Source organism: Lutjanus erythropterus, chromosome 3 (assembly GCF_056507025.1).
Source record: "Lutjanus erythropterus isolate fLutEry1 chromosome 3, fLutEry1.hap2, whole genome shotgun sequence".
In the NCBI taxonomy this organism is placed as follows: domain Eukaryota; kingdom Metazoa; phylum Chordata; class Actinopteri; order Lutjaniformes; family Lutjanidae; genus Lutjanus; species Lutjanus erythropterus.
The window spans coordinates 41,708,275-41,725,307 of record NC_139319.1 but is presented as its reverse complement, the minus strand read 5'-3'; the positions used below and the strand labels follow the sequence as shown (position 1 = coordinate 41,725,307).

Below are 17,033 nucleotides of genomic sequence, written 5' to 3'. Positions count from 1 at the left end.
AGACATTACAAGGATCCATCCTCAACTGAAATTTCCTCACAAAGTCAAATGTGAAAAAAGCAGAGCTGCTACACTCAAGCTGTGTCCCAAGTTTACTGTTAATACTGACTCTTAAGTAGGTTTTGAGTTTGCAGTGTTATAACAGTGGAAAAGTAACAAAATCAAGAATACCAAAATGGTCAGAATCCAAATTAAACAGCCTTCGATTTTTTGTGTAGACTGTAAAAGAATATTATCATCCTGTATTTCATTGCACAGAGGAAGTGGAGAAGCTGCCCATAGCTGCAAAACTTTCTAATTAAATGTGAAAGATGGTGAAGCAGCTGTAGAAAGACAGATAAAAACTAACAAAATTATACTTTGATAAGTAAATATGTGGGAAAACTTGTTTTTTGTTGTTGTTGGTGTTGATTAACATATGTACCATTTCTTGTTGGTGTAATAAGGTTAAAGGAATACTACACTGATTCACTGTTTCCCTTCCATAAAGTTAGGGGTTTTGCAAAAGACAGTTTAAAACAAGAATGGTTTAAATCAAAGCACCAGAGGCAGAGAACTCCTGAATTTTAGTCTTAAAAACACTGGGTCCTACAATTCCCATAACACAATTCAGAGGCATCTTTCATTAAACCTCACTTTGTCTGTTTAAGTGGCCTCACCTTTCAAGCTTTGGGCTGCGTCTAATACAGACTGTGCACCTAAATTGTCAGTTGTCAGTGCCAGATCTTTTTTCTAGAGATCATGATCTAGCTACTCGAGATAATCCACAGACGTTTTTTGTGAGCAGATTCATGAAGGAACTACTTCTTCTCTACTCCTGGACAAGAGGTTACAGTTCAGCCGATGAGGACGCCATCGATGTTAACTTACTGTGCTGTCACGAGCACGAGTCTCTTGTGCATGAGTAGATGCATGTTTCTTCTGCACAGTGACTGGGTTAGCAAGTGCAATTCAGCTGAAAGAAAGTAGCTCCTACATGAAACTACTCACAAGGTGTGAGTAATCAAGTCACAGTGTCTGTAAAGAGACACTGCTGTTGAGTTTCTTTTTAAAATGTATATTTATTTTATTGTATTTATTATATATTTATGAGTGCCACCTAGTTCCATTATACTGTAGAGAAGGCAGACATCTCTATAGCCAATACTACCAAAATTCAGCAACTTAAACCACAACTAGATGGTTCAATAGAACTACAGGTCAGTGGAAAAGAATGGGTGAAATATGCCTTTAATGTGCACATAGTCTGGGTCAGTGTTTCCCAAACTTTTTTTCTGGGGATCCACTTTTTAAAAATGACAACCCGTCATGACCCAGTCCACAATAGGCCTTATCAATAAAAGAGGAAAGAGTTAAATTGTGCATAAATGAATGTTCTTGGCCATTTTTACTGCCTTTTCTGTATCACCTTATAATATCATAATGTGTTATTGGAAACATAAACACACTAAATACATTAAGGCTGCATTAACAGGCCACCTCATTGTTTTTACGTCCTCTGATCAGGAAAACAACATAAAACATTTTAGCTTCTTTATAAGTGCCTTTGGGCAAATTTTTCAGGCTCTGATCTTTTTCTCTCATCAGTAAAAAGAATAAACACATCATAAATGCTTTATAAAAGCTGCACTGCAGGTATACACCTTATATTTGCGGAATTTCTCCCATACTCTTTTATTTATTTGGCGACCCCCCAAAAAAATAAAAAATCCTTCGACCACCACTGATCTTGTGTTAAATCTGCGAAGTGCAATTTCAGCAGCAAATTTGGCGCTTAGACAGGGCCAACCACAGTGCACAGAGGGTGGCAGGTGGGGGCCCCAACAGCAGGATGATGCCCTGGAGCTTTCTAACAGGTTAATCCAGCTATGGTTTCTACCACAGAAGTGCAGAAAACACAAGCGTCAGTGTCAACTCTTTTTTCACACAGTTTATTGTGGTTAACATACTTGCCAATCCTCTTTATTTTCCTGGGGGGATTCTGTTTGTCATTGCCATCTCCAGGGTTGCCCACAGGGTTACAAATTTCCAATATTTCTTTGAATTTATGACAAATTTTCTTTCTTTTTTTTCTTTGTTATCACAACCTGTCTCTGGCACTGTACAGCGTGTACAAGCCTGTCCTCCTCAGTGAGCCAGAGAGAAACACTTAACTTTCTTACGGAAAGTTTTCAAGGAGAGTGGCACATTTTTTTGTTTTGTTTTGTTTTGTTTTTCACAGAGCAGCCTAACATACCCTTAGTTATTGTAATCAGATTTTAAGTTTGTTTTTTTTTTTGTTTTTTGAGTAAGTGTCAGGGTCATCTGTACGCGTCTGTTTACCGAAAAAATTACTTATTTTATTTTAATTCTTTAAAGGGACAGCTCACCCCAAAGTCCAAAATACATTTTCTCCTCCTACCTGTAGTGTTATTTATCCATCTAGATAGTCCTGGTGTGAGTTGCTGCATTTTGGAGATATCTTCCTAGTATAAAGTCTAGTATAAAGTAGCTCTGGTGGATTCTACAGCAGACAGAAACAACAACCAGGTCTGTGGTTTATCTTTTTTTCTAATTTTGTTTTTTTTTTTTGGCACTTTTACCACCTCAGACCAAGTGTCATCCAGTTCCATTGTACTGGAGAGCAGGCAGACGTCTTTATGGCTGATATCTCCAAAACTCTGCAACTCACACCAAAAAAATCTAGATGGATCAACGGCACCTAGAGGTATGAGGAAAAATGTGTTGTTTTGAACTGTCCCTTTAAAAGTCACCAGAATGTAGGAAACAAAAGACATTGAATCTTACTTTTTTTTTTTAAGGTTCAAGTTCCTCTCAATTTTTGAGCTCTCATAGCAGGTATGGTCATTATAAACATGTCTGTTACACTTAAACTGCATATCAACAGGTGGTCATTAGTGCCTGTAATTAAATTAGCTGTCTTGGGGTGGTTAACTGAGACAGCCAATCATCTGGCTTGCTGGCTTCCGTTTAGGATTTGATGTTTGTGCTGGTGCCATTGTAGAAAAATGCACAATTCAGCATTTTCCTGAATGGACAGGCAGAAAGAAACGAAAGCTGTTTATTCTACAGCGATGCGAGGCTGTTCATCGGTGTCTGGACGCACACAGCATGTGGTTTGCACATGCCACCGCCTGTCCTTCACTCACACACTTTATAAAGGTCATAATAGTACTCATAGTGTTGTTATTATCGCCTGTTGTGACAGAGGCGGGTTTAGGATCGGGGCACGCGCTGATTGGACGTGATGACCCCCTCGTGTCACGGTGCTTCCGTTCTGTGCGTACGCGCAGGCGCAGCGACCCCTCTCTTCTGATATTTTATTTACTCCCGAAACCCAAGATGGCTCCTGTGAATGTCTCGGTCCCATAGCAAATTGAGGATGCAAGTAGCTGCCGAAAAAACAACTTTTCCGCGACCGTCGCAGCCCCTGGAGTTCACTTCGCACGGCGCGGAGGAGGCCCTGACACCAGTCTAGGCACCGAGCAGCCGTCGGAGCCCCGCGAAACCTCCCTCAAGCCTCCAATTTGGAGTAGTTTCGCGAAGTAGCTCTTCTTCTCCTCGCTGTCGCTGTCTGTCCGGAGCGGAGGTTCAGACAGGCAGGCGGCTCATCCAAATGGCCGAACCGAGAAAAGTGCAGTTTGTCACCCTCTCGGCCTTCGCAGCTGGAGCGGCCGCGGAGTCCAGAAAACGCCGGCTGGAGGAGGAGGCCGACTTCAACTTCGGCAGAGCCGGGGAGGTCGAGGCAGCGACCGGGGCAGGGGGTGCTGCCAGCGACGGCGACAGGGACAAGGCTGGAGCCGAGAGGAGGGCGACGGTGCGGTTCAACCTGTCCATATCCGAGCCCGACGACCTCTCCTCGGTCGAGTTTAATTACGGAGAACTCATCCAGGTAGGAGCTCCCAGTTTAACCAGCAGCACCAGGCCGAGTGGACTGGAGCTGGAGTTCATTTTATTGCTCTTGGAAGTGTTTGTGTGGACTTGTCATTGCTGAGTAAAGGGAGGGGGGAGTGCACCTTGTCCTTCTGTGGACTAGCGTGGTTGAAAGTGACCATTAGTGCGACTCAACACAAAGACAGCGGCAGTGTTTCCAGCCAGTCCACTCTGTGAGCTCTCCAACTTCAGCAGCGCTCCAACAAAACAGACTGTAGCTTTTTTTTCCACACAGGGACCTCCTCTCTATCTGCACATGGAGAGAAAAGATGAACCTGATCTGCTGCTGCTACCTGTGTCCTGTTCAGTCAGACTTGCCCAGCAACAGCCCAGTCACACAGCCATTACAGCACTTGGAAATGCCACATGCAGTTTGGCCCTCTGGCTGCGGGTGATAGATAGATGAGAGAGCATTGCTGATGGAAGTACCAGGATGTAGCATGGGAGCAAGGCAAATGTCAGAGCTGAGAGATCAAACACAATCTCGCCTCATTTTGATTCTCTGCAGTTAGTAATGATACAGTTTTTGTTGTAATCTTGTTTTACATGATTTGGAAATTTAAGAAAAAAGTTTGCAAACAAACAAGATAATTAAATATTTCCTGTTTGAATCAAAATGTGGCCACACCAGCACCATGTTTGGCATTTTTACTGATTTTTGGATTCAGTCACTTTCAGTTTGCTGGCAATATTTTAGTTTTTTTATTAATATTGGATTTTTTTTATTCTTGGAGGTATGAACATATTCAATGGCAAAATTGACTGAAGCTGGTTGTGTTTCAGCATGGAGTTGTCACAGTGCCAGAATTTTAGTCTTTGATACAACTTAAGTATTTAAAAAAAAAAAGTTAAATATTTAATTAACATTAATGAATTAACATTAAATATGATTTTTTTTTCTATTAACAAGCTGCACACAGTGCTGGTACAGAGAAAGTCACTGAACATGGTCTGGTTTTGCTGCAAGCCAACTTTCAGGCATGATGATAGACTGAACTGAGATCTTGAATGAGTGTGTAAATATTTTTTTATTTTAGCTTAAGTGCTTTTAATAGTATAATTAATGAATATTTATTGTTTTAAACCATTTGAGAAAAAAATATTAATTCTTTTTACATCCTCAGGGGGCACCGAAACTGTTTAACCCTACTTCTGACATCTGATCATCTCAGTTCATGATTTTTAATGTGTTAATACTTCAATTATTTGTTCCAGGCAAAGAATAAACCTCCAAGTGTGACTTCAGTCCACAATCCAGATCACCCCTTCAATGATGATGAGAGAGAGCGGCTCCAGGTTGAGGCCCTGGCAAAAAAGTTTGAAAATAAATATGTGAGTTATTATTTATTTATTTATTTTTTCTATCTATTTAAAATCTCTGCATTTGAAGAGTTAGTAATCTGTTCATGTTAAAATTGTAGCCTGACTGATACTGGATATATGAGGCTGATACCAATAAGAATGTCAGTATCGATATTTGAGTTTCAAATCCAATAGTGATTTATTAGCATATATTCATGTAAAATAAACAAACATGAACAGGACATTTTTTACAGTAGAAAAACATACAATAACTTAACAATACAAATCAAAAACTTTTTATATCTTTGGAATTTCTGTAGAGGTTTTTTTCTTATCTTAACTTATTGACCAATAATACTCAATTCAGCTTTATTCATACAACAATTTACACACAATACAGTTGATTGAAAGTGCTTTACTGCACCTACAGAGGAAAACAAAACCTAGAAGGAAACAAACACAAGAGAAGAAAAGCACATCAATACATCAGCACCGCTATGCAATTATATCGGCTGACATATTTGTTAAAATTACTGTTTGTTTGCCTTAGTTAACTTGCTATATTCAAGTAAATTTATTTTATTTATCCCAAAATCACAAATGTGTCTCAAAGTGCTTTACAATGTAAATGACAACCTCGACTCCCGGAGGGGCTTTCAGACACAACACAACAACTGCACTGCTGCGCTGTGAAACACAATATTTTCTATGGCTTGTGCCACACGACGGCAGCTTGTTTCTGAGCAGAGCAAAGAACTGCACAAGCTCGCCCTGAATTCAGCAGCTGAAATTGAATTAGAGCCTCTACTCAGAACATTCAAAACAACTCCACAACAAAATGAAGGGAGAAAGGGAAATTCCTCAGGAGCCACAGAGGTGATTATACATATATTTAGTGAAATTCTGAGTCAGTTATTGATGGTTTGTATCACTCAAATGAAATGGGATTTTTGAGGCTTATATATTGATATTTGAGACTTCAAAATATCTAGTAACAATATAATGTCTAATATTCAATTTTCTTTTAGCAAAACGCAAACTATAAACAATTTCTAACAGAGGTGCCTCTTTTTGTTTGTTCTTGAAGACATGTTGCTGAGATGAGACTGAATGGGACGTTTTAAAGTCAGTGCTCTCTGGTGGACAAACTATGCAATTGAGAAGATGTTTCTGTATGATCACAAACATGTCTTTGGCATTTCTGTAGTACAATTTCTTTGTGCTTATCGGCCAATATGTATATCAATAACAACATATCTGATAAATGAACTGTGCTGATATATGGGCTTCTTACAGTCAGGCTCTAATCGTCTAATGTGTGTTTGTGTTCTTAAGAGGACCAGATGATGTGAAAACAACGTCCACATGGAGAAAATGAGAACATTTTGTTAGTCCTGTTTCTTAAAAGGGGACATTTTTAGATAAATATTAGAAAAAAGTGAGGATTTTTCATATAACTCAAAACTTATCCCTTTTTTTTTTCAGGGTAATGCAGGGAAGAAGAAGAGGAAGGACCGAATGCAAGATTTGATCGATATAGGCTTTGGCTACGACGAGACAGACCCCTTTATCGACAACTCAGAAGCTGTGAGTACCCCTCGCTTTATTAATAATGAGGTGATCTTTCACTAATGTGTCTGTGTTTCCCAGGATGTCACTCTCATTTAGTCAGATGTCTCCCTTTAGACTTTATAATAACACTGCAAGTTGTTGCCTTTTCTCCTTTGTTATCTCCTGGTTATTTTGCCGTCCTCATCTCATTCCTAAACTGCTGTTCTCCTGTCTTGTTGTGTTGAGGTAGACATTATTCCTCTGTGGTTAAATATTTATTTCCTGGCTTGATGTTTCAATACAGTACATTCAGTGGCGCTTCTAAAGATAGACGCTTGTCCCTTCTTACAACCAACCCGAGACTACGCTCTAAAATCATCCTCATGACTCATGAATATGTATGTGCTCCTTGTGTCCACACAGGGATATGTCATTGTTTTTGTTTGACAGTGTTTGTTGCTCAGTATTCGGAGCATATCGCTCTCCGTCTCACTGTAACGGCGAGAATTATGCTCTATGTCTAGATTCTCTGTCATTATGTTATAATTGTTCTGTTGTTTTGATAGCTGTCCTCTCTGCACTCACAAATTGGCAGCGCCTGTTTGACCCCTTTTTTCTGTTTTGATATGCTCCGTGATGGAGAAATGTTTCATCTGCGGCCCGGAGGGACTGTGTGTTTTTTTTTTTTTTTTTGTGGTTTATTTATTTTGGCACACAACAAGTCTGCCATTTTCACTGACCAAAACAAGAGCACAGGATGCTTTGTCAAATGTTACCAAAAAATATTTTCAGTTACTCAATATGTTTGGAAACTGCAGAATGACATCCGCTTTTGTTATGTAAGAGGATTTATTTTTTTCCCCATATTCCTGTGATCTTATACCACACACTGTCTTCTATTATTTTTCTCAGTATGATGAGCTGGTGCCTGCGTCTTTGACCACAAAGCTGGGGGGATTTTACATCAACACAGGCACGCTGCAGTTCAGAGCGGCCTCCGACTCCGAGGGGGAGGGAGACAAGGTGAGACCACCTTAACATGAACATAAAGTAATGATGAATGTAAAGAAATTATTGTTCCACAGTGTTTCACACTCACATTATCAGGCCTGGAAAATGTGTTATTTTTAATCTGTTTATTAAAAAGTCCATAAATTACATACTGCTGTAAAAGATGATAAAAGTGACACAAAGACCAAGACTATTATTTTCATGATGGTTCTTGATGTAAAAAATGCATTAATCCTGCATGCAGTCACACATAGAGCTGCAACAACTATTTTCATAGTCAACTATTAATCAAGAAAATAATGGACTGATTAATTGTTTGTTTTAAAATGTCAGAAAATGGTGAGACATGTCAATAATCATCTCCCAAAGACGTCCTTAAATGTCTTGGTTTACTCACAACTCAAATATGTACAGTTTACTGTCAGAGAGGAGTAAAGACACCAAAAACATTTCACAATTAAGAAGCTGAAATCACAGAAATTTGACTTCTGTCTTAAGAAATTACTCAAACACATTAATCCATTATCAAAATAGTTGGCAGTTAATTTAATACATAATTAAATGATTAATTGTTGGAGCTCTAGTGACAAGGCAACGTCATACGACCAACAACCCAACACAATAATTCTTGTATCAGCGTTATTAGAATCACTCCATATTAAATATTAAAATATTATATGCACTAACAGAAACTAGGATAAGCTTATCTCTCCAAATGTAATAATGTAATAATAAGCCATTTTTTGTAGGAACTGATTATTTTAATATACAAAGGTAACTTGTTCCAATCACTAGAATTTAAAGGTTCAAGTATACATTTTGGAAATATGTACAAAAAACCATAAACAAACAAAAGACATGTTTTTTAGCCATATTAGTTGCATGGTTTTTGGAGTTGCAATTAAAGTTGGTCAGTCCGTCCTCTGTATTGGTCCAGACTAAAGTATCTCAACATACTATTGGATCGACTGGAGCAGAATTTTGTACAGACATTCATGATCCTTGGAGGATCAATAACAATGACTTGGATGAGCCCCTGACTTTTACTGCCAATGCTAATTAGCAAAAGTTACCATGCTAACTTGCAAAACTAAGATTATAAACGTGTCAGAGAGGGGATTTAATTCAAAACCCAGACTCACAGCTGGTGACATATCTCCTAGTCTTGTTTTTTAATGCACTGCCCAAATAAGGGAAAAAAAATCGTAATCTGCCCGTGCCACGTTCGATGAGGCAAAACAATACTTTGGACACTTTAGACAAATAGTGGCCGAGAAAATTGTACCGTGTCATAAAAATTATATGGTTTTATTTAACTTTGAGAAGTGTGGGCGTCATTGCCAAACCATGCTTTATTCAACAGTAAATACAGCAGGGTTTACTGGAGGAGAGTTGTGTGACGTGTTTTCATTTGGATAAATAATGTGGTAACTAAAATGTTGTTTGCCCCGTGGTTATTGCAACATATGACACAGCAGGGTCTCAACAGTCCTGACGAGGCGTGTGAATGTCCTCCCAACAGGAGCTTGATTTTCATTGGTTTGAGTGAGATGTGGTGTAGACGTTATCTTTCACCACATCAAGAGAAATCTCTGAAGGACATAATGGTGCACACTCAATCACACACACGCACACACACAGACACACACACACACACACACACACACACACACACACACACACACACACACACACACACACACACACACACACACACACACGCTGAGCCCTGTGTGTGTTCCTCAGACAAAATTGATCGTTTGCCACTGTGCACTGTCGTCATCTGCTTATTAGACTTAAGGGGTGTATGTGCTCTTGTTTCAGAAGACGAACGACAACAAGGAGCAGGTGATTAAGAGGAGGAAAAAGAAGGAAGTGAATAATCTGGAGGAGAAGAACCAGAAGAAGAACAGAGTACCTAAACAAGGGTGAGAATCTGTTTATTTTTGTGGTTGACTTCATTTGGGGAACTTAGACTTCTTCATGTCAGGGATTTTTGTGTTTATATTGATGAAGAGGCTGAATGGTTGGCTCCTGAGTAGCTGAGCAAGCTCAAACTCCTGCTTTCTCTCTTGCCAGGAGGCCATTCCACAAATCCTTGAAAAAATCTCCCATTAATCAAATGATTCAGTACCATTAAGCCAAGCTATTGAAAAAAATGTCACTTTAAAATGTGAAAAACACACAGACACTGTTATGTAAATGGACAAGTTTTTCTCCCGAGCATGAAAAGTTGACCTTTTGGACACCTGTGGATTTGTGGGCCACTGTGAATATGTGATGACGCATTTGTCCACTCTTTACTGTGCTAATAGCCCACCACCACCCTGTGTGACATTATACTCCTGTGCTTTTGTGTGGCTTCTCTCATACATCTATCATGAGGCAGGGCTGCTGACTGTGACTCGCTCTTATTTGCTGTGACAAGCCAGCCACCTTCTAGAAAACGCTGCATTATCTATGCTCAGATAGGCCGAATACTCACGCCGCTATTCTCAAAACAGCTTCCAAAAATAGCAGCAGCTATTTGCCATTGTGCCATTATGAAACAGATGATGTTATATATGGGCATGTGTGTGTCAGATCCTTCTGAGCAGACTGCAGGTTAATCTCTCAGAATCCCCTCGATTCCGCAGTCTTCCCACTTTCCAGAGTCGTTTTTGTCAGCATGTGTCGATGCCTCAGTATGTTGCAGGGGGTTTCATTTACTTTTCATGTTGCACTTTTTACCTCCACCTCCTCAGCTTTCTGTTCCTCTTTAAGTGTGACTGAAATTGTCTTTGTTTTATCTCACATTTCAACCTTCAGTTCAAAGAGATTTGCTGTTGACTGTTTATCATAATTTCTGCCAGATGGAGGAACGGTCGATATCTTATTAGGCAGGATTAAGAATAGGAACATATCATTTTCCTACATGGCTAACTAGCTGTACAATGAAAAATGGCAACAAATGTGGATGAGCTTCACACAGCTGAAAGTCAGCTGACAGAAATAACAACCTTGAAATTGGCATATTTATTTGAATAATATGAAAAGCATTATGTTAACTCAATGGTTCACTGGTAGGGCAGAGTCACTGCAGGTGGGGCATGGAGTGCTGAACACTGCCAGCAGAGATGCATAGTGCTGACAAAGCCCAGATGCGCATGCACGCACACACACACACACACACACACACACACACACACACACACACACACACACACTGCAATTAAACATAGATACTGTGTTACAGGTGCCTACTGTGTGATGAAAACAAATTTATATAAGACCTTTTGTTTATATGAGAACAAAATCATCCAACCATTTAGCTTTATCATTTATCTAGGCCTTTGAAGACATCTCAGACTGTGGCTTATATGTTCCGATTTGTACTCTGTTTTATATTTTGTAGGCTGTAGGTTACATTTTTATTGGAACCGTCACGAGGTCTCGTCTGGACTCTTAAATAGATTACCTGATGATCTTAAGTAGACGTACTGTAGCTTCCTTTGTTGTAATATTTGATTGAGGTAAAATGGTTATGTACCAATATACGATGTACTTTAGCAGCTCTTCCCTAAGGACACTTGCTAAGGGACAGTCTGGGGAACACTCTTAGGAAAGGAGGTTCCTTTGCTAAGGTATACCTTAGGAACCTTTGTAGAGCGCTAAGCCCTGTTCTTTTAAGGGATAGTTCTCCCCAAAATTAAAATTTAGTCATTATCTACTCACACTGACACTGATACTGATTTATTTAGTCCACACAACACTGCTTTCACAGGAAAACAGTGTTGCAGAATCTCCCAAATGATTTAAGTGAATGGTGACCAGTTTTCAAATGAAAATTCAGGCATTATCTACTCACCTTCATTTTTACATTTTTGGTTGAACTATCCCCTTATGTGGTTTGTACAAGTGATTTTGGCCAACTTCTCATTTTCATCAGTTTTCCTGTATTTTGAATTTTCTCAAAGACACAAACAGAATTTCTGAGTGGTCCACTCCTGTCACAGTGAAAAACTTTGGTTTAGATAACAGCAGATAGACTGCACATGACTAAATGACTGTATGTTTAATTATTCTGAAGACATTTTGAATCTGAAAATAAAGTCCACTTTATAATTATGTCATTATCTTATTTGACTGCATTGAAATTATGATATATTCAAAATTTATACAAAAATTATTTTCACATGTACATCAATGCAAGTGTTTTATCAGGTAAACATCCTCTGTTGCAATGCCTGATGGTGCAACATCACCTGTTACAGCATTTATTTTGTCTTCCATCTCTGTGAACGTGACTTCCCCTTACAGTCATTGATCTCCTTGCTGTAGCGAAACATTTAAAAAAAAAATAATTTTCATATCCAGCCATTTTTTCTTTATTTCAGTGACTGTACAAACCTCAGGTAACACAGCACTAACAGCACTTGTTACTTTTTCCTGTTACTTGGCTTTAGTAGGTGTCTGAATTCCACTGCTGATGCTCATAAAACTATAGACTTTCCTTTATGGATCTCTGAAAGTAGGACTGAAGCGATATAATGTCAGGATTTTGCTAAAAAGGAGACATTGTTGTGTTTTTCTCACACAGAGTGACTCCTCTCAACCTCCACCGGCCAGAGAAGAAGAAGAAGAAGAAGCTGATGAAGGACTCGCTGTACCTGGCAGCCATGCTCCGCCGCTTCACCCGGGAGAAGGAGGAGATAAAGAAAAGGAACCCAAACATGGCTCACCATGGCCTGGCGGGAGGTGTGGCTAACAATCCCCACGCCAGCAACTCAACAAACCACCTGTTGGCCTCCAACTCTACCCACCCGCCGGGCAACACGGCCAGCAACGACCTCTCACTGGCAGACCTGACCTCGGACCCCGCTGTGATGTCGCTGCTGGGTTCAGCCAATGAGAAAGAGCTGCAGGATCTCCTAGGCGACCTGGACTTCAGCTTGTTGGACACTGACCAGCAGCACGCCATGGTGGCAGCCAGGGAGAACGGCATTCTGGGAGTCGGTGTTCCGACCCATAAAGCAACAGCAGCAGCAGGAGGAGGAGGAGGAGGAGGAGGAGGAGGCGGCGGCGGCGGCCAAGGGCGAGGCCTGGGGTCTTCCAGCGGGTTGTTCTCTCCACCCCCACTGCCTGATGGACTGCCTGCTCCTCTCACTAAACGCATCGAGGACCTGCGAGCGGTGAGTCAGCTGCAGCCCGTCTGTGGGTGGTTGCAATTACCTGCAAAGCCTCTTCACTGAAGTTAAACACAAATGCCAATCAGCTCAGGAAGTGGCACAAAATGTTTGTTGTTATTGTTCAGTCCAACAACAACAGTCTGTTCTTAAGTGTCGGAGTAACGTGGCTCCAGGATGAACCCTGAGGGGGTTTATATAACTAAAACAACAGGGTTGGCATCTCAGCCTTTTGAAGAACTTCTTATTGTTGCTTGTATATCTCTGAGCCACCGAGTCAATCTGTAGCAGAGAAATAGTTTTCTAGATGTGGGTAAAAATGTAAAGCGAGGCAGAGAGAGGGATGATGCATGTGAGGAGGAGGGAGGCACAGAAATAAATAAAAGAAGTGTTGGATTGTTTTAGATGCCCCCAAAGATAACCTGTTATATAAGTAATAAGTTATTCTTCTTGAGTTCATTTAAGTGTCACTTAGGTTGCTTGACCTGTGGTTTGGTTCATATTTGGTCCAGGGTGTGGAAAAAAAAACTGCACATGGTTAGCTTTTTGTTCCAGTCCGTTTTGTTTTCAAATGGACCTTTACAAGGTTGTTCAAAGCATTAGATAACTCGGTTAGAACTGCGTAGATTAATTGATTATTAATCAACTATTTAATTAATTACAAACTATTCTGATAATTGATTAATTGATTTGAGTCATTTTCAGCTCTTAAATGTGTGTTTTTTGGCTCCTACTCTGTAATGACCATAAACTTAATATCGTTGGGTTCTGAGCAAAATAAGACATTTGAGGACGTCATCTGGAGCTTTGAGAAACACTGAACATTTTTCACAATTTTTGACATTCTATAGACCAAACAACTATTAATCGAGAAAATATTTGACTGATTGAGTGATTGAACTGTTGTGATGACTGTCGTCCTGCATTATCAGTTCTATGTGGAGCCAAGGGGGTCAAATCAAATTTCAGTAACAAACAGATAATGCAGCACCTTTCTGCGCCTTGTGTGTTTATTTTTTCTCAGCTAGTGGTCAGACCAACTTGAAAAAGAAATTGATTATTAGGGGTGGGAATCTCTTGGCACCACACGACGCTATCCCTATTCAGAGCTCTGCGATGTGATTATAAACAATAATTGTGCTGCATCAAAATTTGAAACTTTTAAACCAAGGGGTGCTGGTTGGATTGTATCCACATGCAGTTGTTCACTTGCAGCCATCCTTGCAGACTCAAGAAGAGCGTAAACATGACGCACATGTGTATGTCTGTTACGTTTCACTGTCCAATTTGTTCAGCTGTAAAGAAGTATAGCCCATCTTCATTGATTTTTCTGCATCAATACATAATCCTTCAAGAGAGAATTGCCTTGCATCTAAGAATTGATTGTTTTTCCAGCCCCTATTGATTATTCAGGATGGAAAAGAAGCATTTCTTACCTGATTATCACAGGAGGATAGTTGCTGAGGGTTTCTCACTTTGTACTGAGGAACTGACAAAATGTAGAGCAGGACACAAGCACAACATGTGGTGTTTTAATTCCTTTACACTTTCTGATTGATCTGAGAAAATCTGAGCGTTTTCTTGCTGCATGTGCTTGTTACCACTCTGGCTACTAACAGTTACTGAAGTTCCTGTGATCAGCAGGAGGACTTAAACAGTAGTTCAATTCTGACATAAAGTGACATATCAACTATCACAAAATCCTGTGGTTTAACTCCACAAATCAGAACTGAGTTCCACTGATGGCTTTCACAGAACCAAATGCAATTTAACTAAATCAGTTAGGTTAACTACAGCATTATCTAATTTTTACAACCTTTTAATTGATAAATAAAATCAACATGTAGATGTGAAATTGTAAAATAAGGTTGTCAAAAGTATTGATACATCAATACTTTTTTCAATAGCATGTATGAAACACTACAATGTCTGTTATAGTTATTGTTTTTCCTGTATTATTACTGTAAAAGCACTGTGTGTAGGTTAATTATTTTTTTTAGATGCTTAGGACTTTTTTATATGTGCTGCGGTACTCTTAAGTTGTATCAGGTACCTTTGTTTTCATACTAGAAGTTTAAAGATAGAATCAGTAGAATTTGTCCAAGCTGCTTTAAATACACCAGAGAGTTACCAGGATGTCAAATAACATTTTGGGATGGTTAAGTGTCCTGAGCACAGCAAAATAATGACTAAAATTAGAAAATGTAGGTAGAGGGCAGGGTCTCTGCAGATACAGACATACTTCTAGTGGGTCATAAGTAATGACGGAGTGATTCTGTTCAGATGAGTTAATTCATTGTTTTTAAAGAAAATGTTGCATATTATAACTTTAAAAATTAAATTAGAGTTGGATGATGGTCAGTGTTGGGTAGGTAGAGGAATAAGGAAATGTGTTTGTCTGTATGAAGTCCTCAGAGGCACAGCGTCACAGATACTGTATATGTATATGTATTTATACTGTATGGAACAGCGCTGGTATGCTGACTCAACCTTTTCTCCCTCAGGCCTCGCGGCAGTTTGATCAAGAGGGCAGGAAGAAATTTTTCACCTTGGACATGAATAACATTCTGCTGGAGTGAGTAGGACAGCTTTTAAATCACCGTCAGCCAGATCCAGCTCACTCTCCTCCATCCCTTTCACTCTTTCTCACTAATTTTCAGCTGATTTCCCTTGATACCTCTCCTGCTGTCTTCAAGTGTTTCATTTTCTCTGTCTCTCATTGTCTGTGTTGATTACACGCTTCTCATTTCCATTCCTCTCTCTTGTTTCTTCAACTTTGCACTCGCCCTTCTCTCATTCTGTGTAACTGCCCTTTATTTTTCCCCATCCACTACTTCAGTCCCCCATCTCTCTTTTATTCTGTCTCTCTGTATCCCACCATCTTTTTTTTCCCTTTCTAATTCGACAGCCATAACTATGCCTTCCCTTTATTTTTTGATCCTTTCTGTATCTCACACTCTTTCTTCCTCCTCTCAGTATCGAGCTGCAGGTCCAGGAGCAGCCTCCTGAGGTGCGTTCAGGCATCTACTCTCACATGGAGGCATTCGTGCCGTGCAACAAAGAAGCCCTCCTCAAACGCCTGAAGAAGCTCAGCCTCAACATCCAGGTGAGTGAAGCTTATCTGTGGAGAAAGTGAGAAATCCCCTCCATTTAAATCCCTCTAGAATCTGATTCAAAAACACTTTTCCAACTGCAGCCTTATGATGCTCTGTGGTTATTAAAAGCTGGATTCAGGGAGGACTGAAGCCTTTATGTGCACTGTCAAATCTAATCACAGCAAAATGATTTCTTTCTGAATACTGATACTAGTACTAAAAAAATACCCAATGACCATCTCATATTGTAGTCACAACACTAACTGAACGACAGGCTGGTGGATTCTTCAAAGAACTAGTTTATATGACGTGTTCTCCGACCCCATCTGATGGCAAAAGTGTTTACAGCTTCTGTCCTACAGAAGAGAGAGACAGGATAATTGTCAGGGTTCATACAGGCACATTTTTTCCTTTAAAAAATGACTCAAAATGATTAACCAATAATGAAAATACTTGGTGATTAATATAGTCGACAACTGATTGATTAATCAACTTAAAGTTACGTTACCGGTGGCACATCTTGCAACATGAAACTTTGTTGTGTTTTCCTTTGATTTGTCACCCATCTGTCAAACACTATCACAAAACATAATTTTTGTGAGGCCTGATGTGAAGTAAATGTTTTGAGTGAATGTTTGTAAATGTGTAATTTGAAAAGTGCTTGAATTTGAGTTTTGAAAATGTGTGTGAACCCTGAATTGTGCAAATGGGGATGAGAGTCCCTCCACAAAGCATTCAGACTATTTCACTCAGATACACATTAAAAGTGAGAAATAGTGTTTCACACTATCATTTATAAAAAAAAAAAATAACTCATGATACCAGTACCCTTAAAGTGATACTGATACCTTTATTTGATTTTTTTTTCTCTACTTCATTCGGTACACATCAAGTTAATTGAGCCCTTCCTGAATCCTTCTACATCTATTTACTTGTATCAGACACCACAGGTGTGTAGTAAAGCCATACTTTACAA

General features: G+C 39.6%; 1 protein-coding gene across 4 annotated transcripts in view; it reads left to right on the top strand.

Annotated features, from left to right (window-relative positions):
• Positions 1-2,798: 2,798 nt before the first annotated feature.
• LOC146330711 (uncharacterized) overlaps positions 2,799-17,033 on the top strand; it is a 29,489-nt gene continuing 15,254 nt past the window's right edge. For 3 of the 4 annotated variants that reach the window (XM_084716236.1, XM_084716235.1, XM_084716233.1), the window contains exons 1-8: positions 2,799-3,892; positions 5,149-5,265; positions 6,721-6,822; positions 7,699-7,809; positions 9,622-9,725; positions 12,377-12,968; positions 15,467-15,537; positions 15,939-16,068. In XM_084716236.1, the coding sequence (XP_084572362.1) occupies positions 3,617-3,892; positions 5,149-5,265; positions 6,721-6,822; positions 7,699-7,809; positions 9,622-9,725; positions 12,377-12,968; positions 15,467-15,537; positions 15,939-16,068 (1,503 nt within the window). In that variant the 5' untranslated portion in view covers positions 2,799-3,616. The remainder of the gene's footprint in view (positions 3,893-5,148; positions 5,266-6,720; positions 6,823-7,698; positions 7,810-9,621; positions 9,726-12,376; positions 12,969-15,466; positions 15,538-15,938; positions 16,069-17,033) is intronic. The other variant, XM_084716234.1, reaches the window with a different exon arrangement.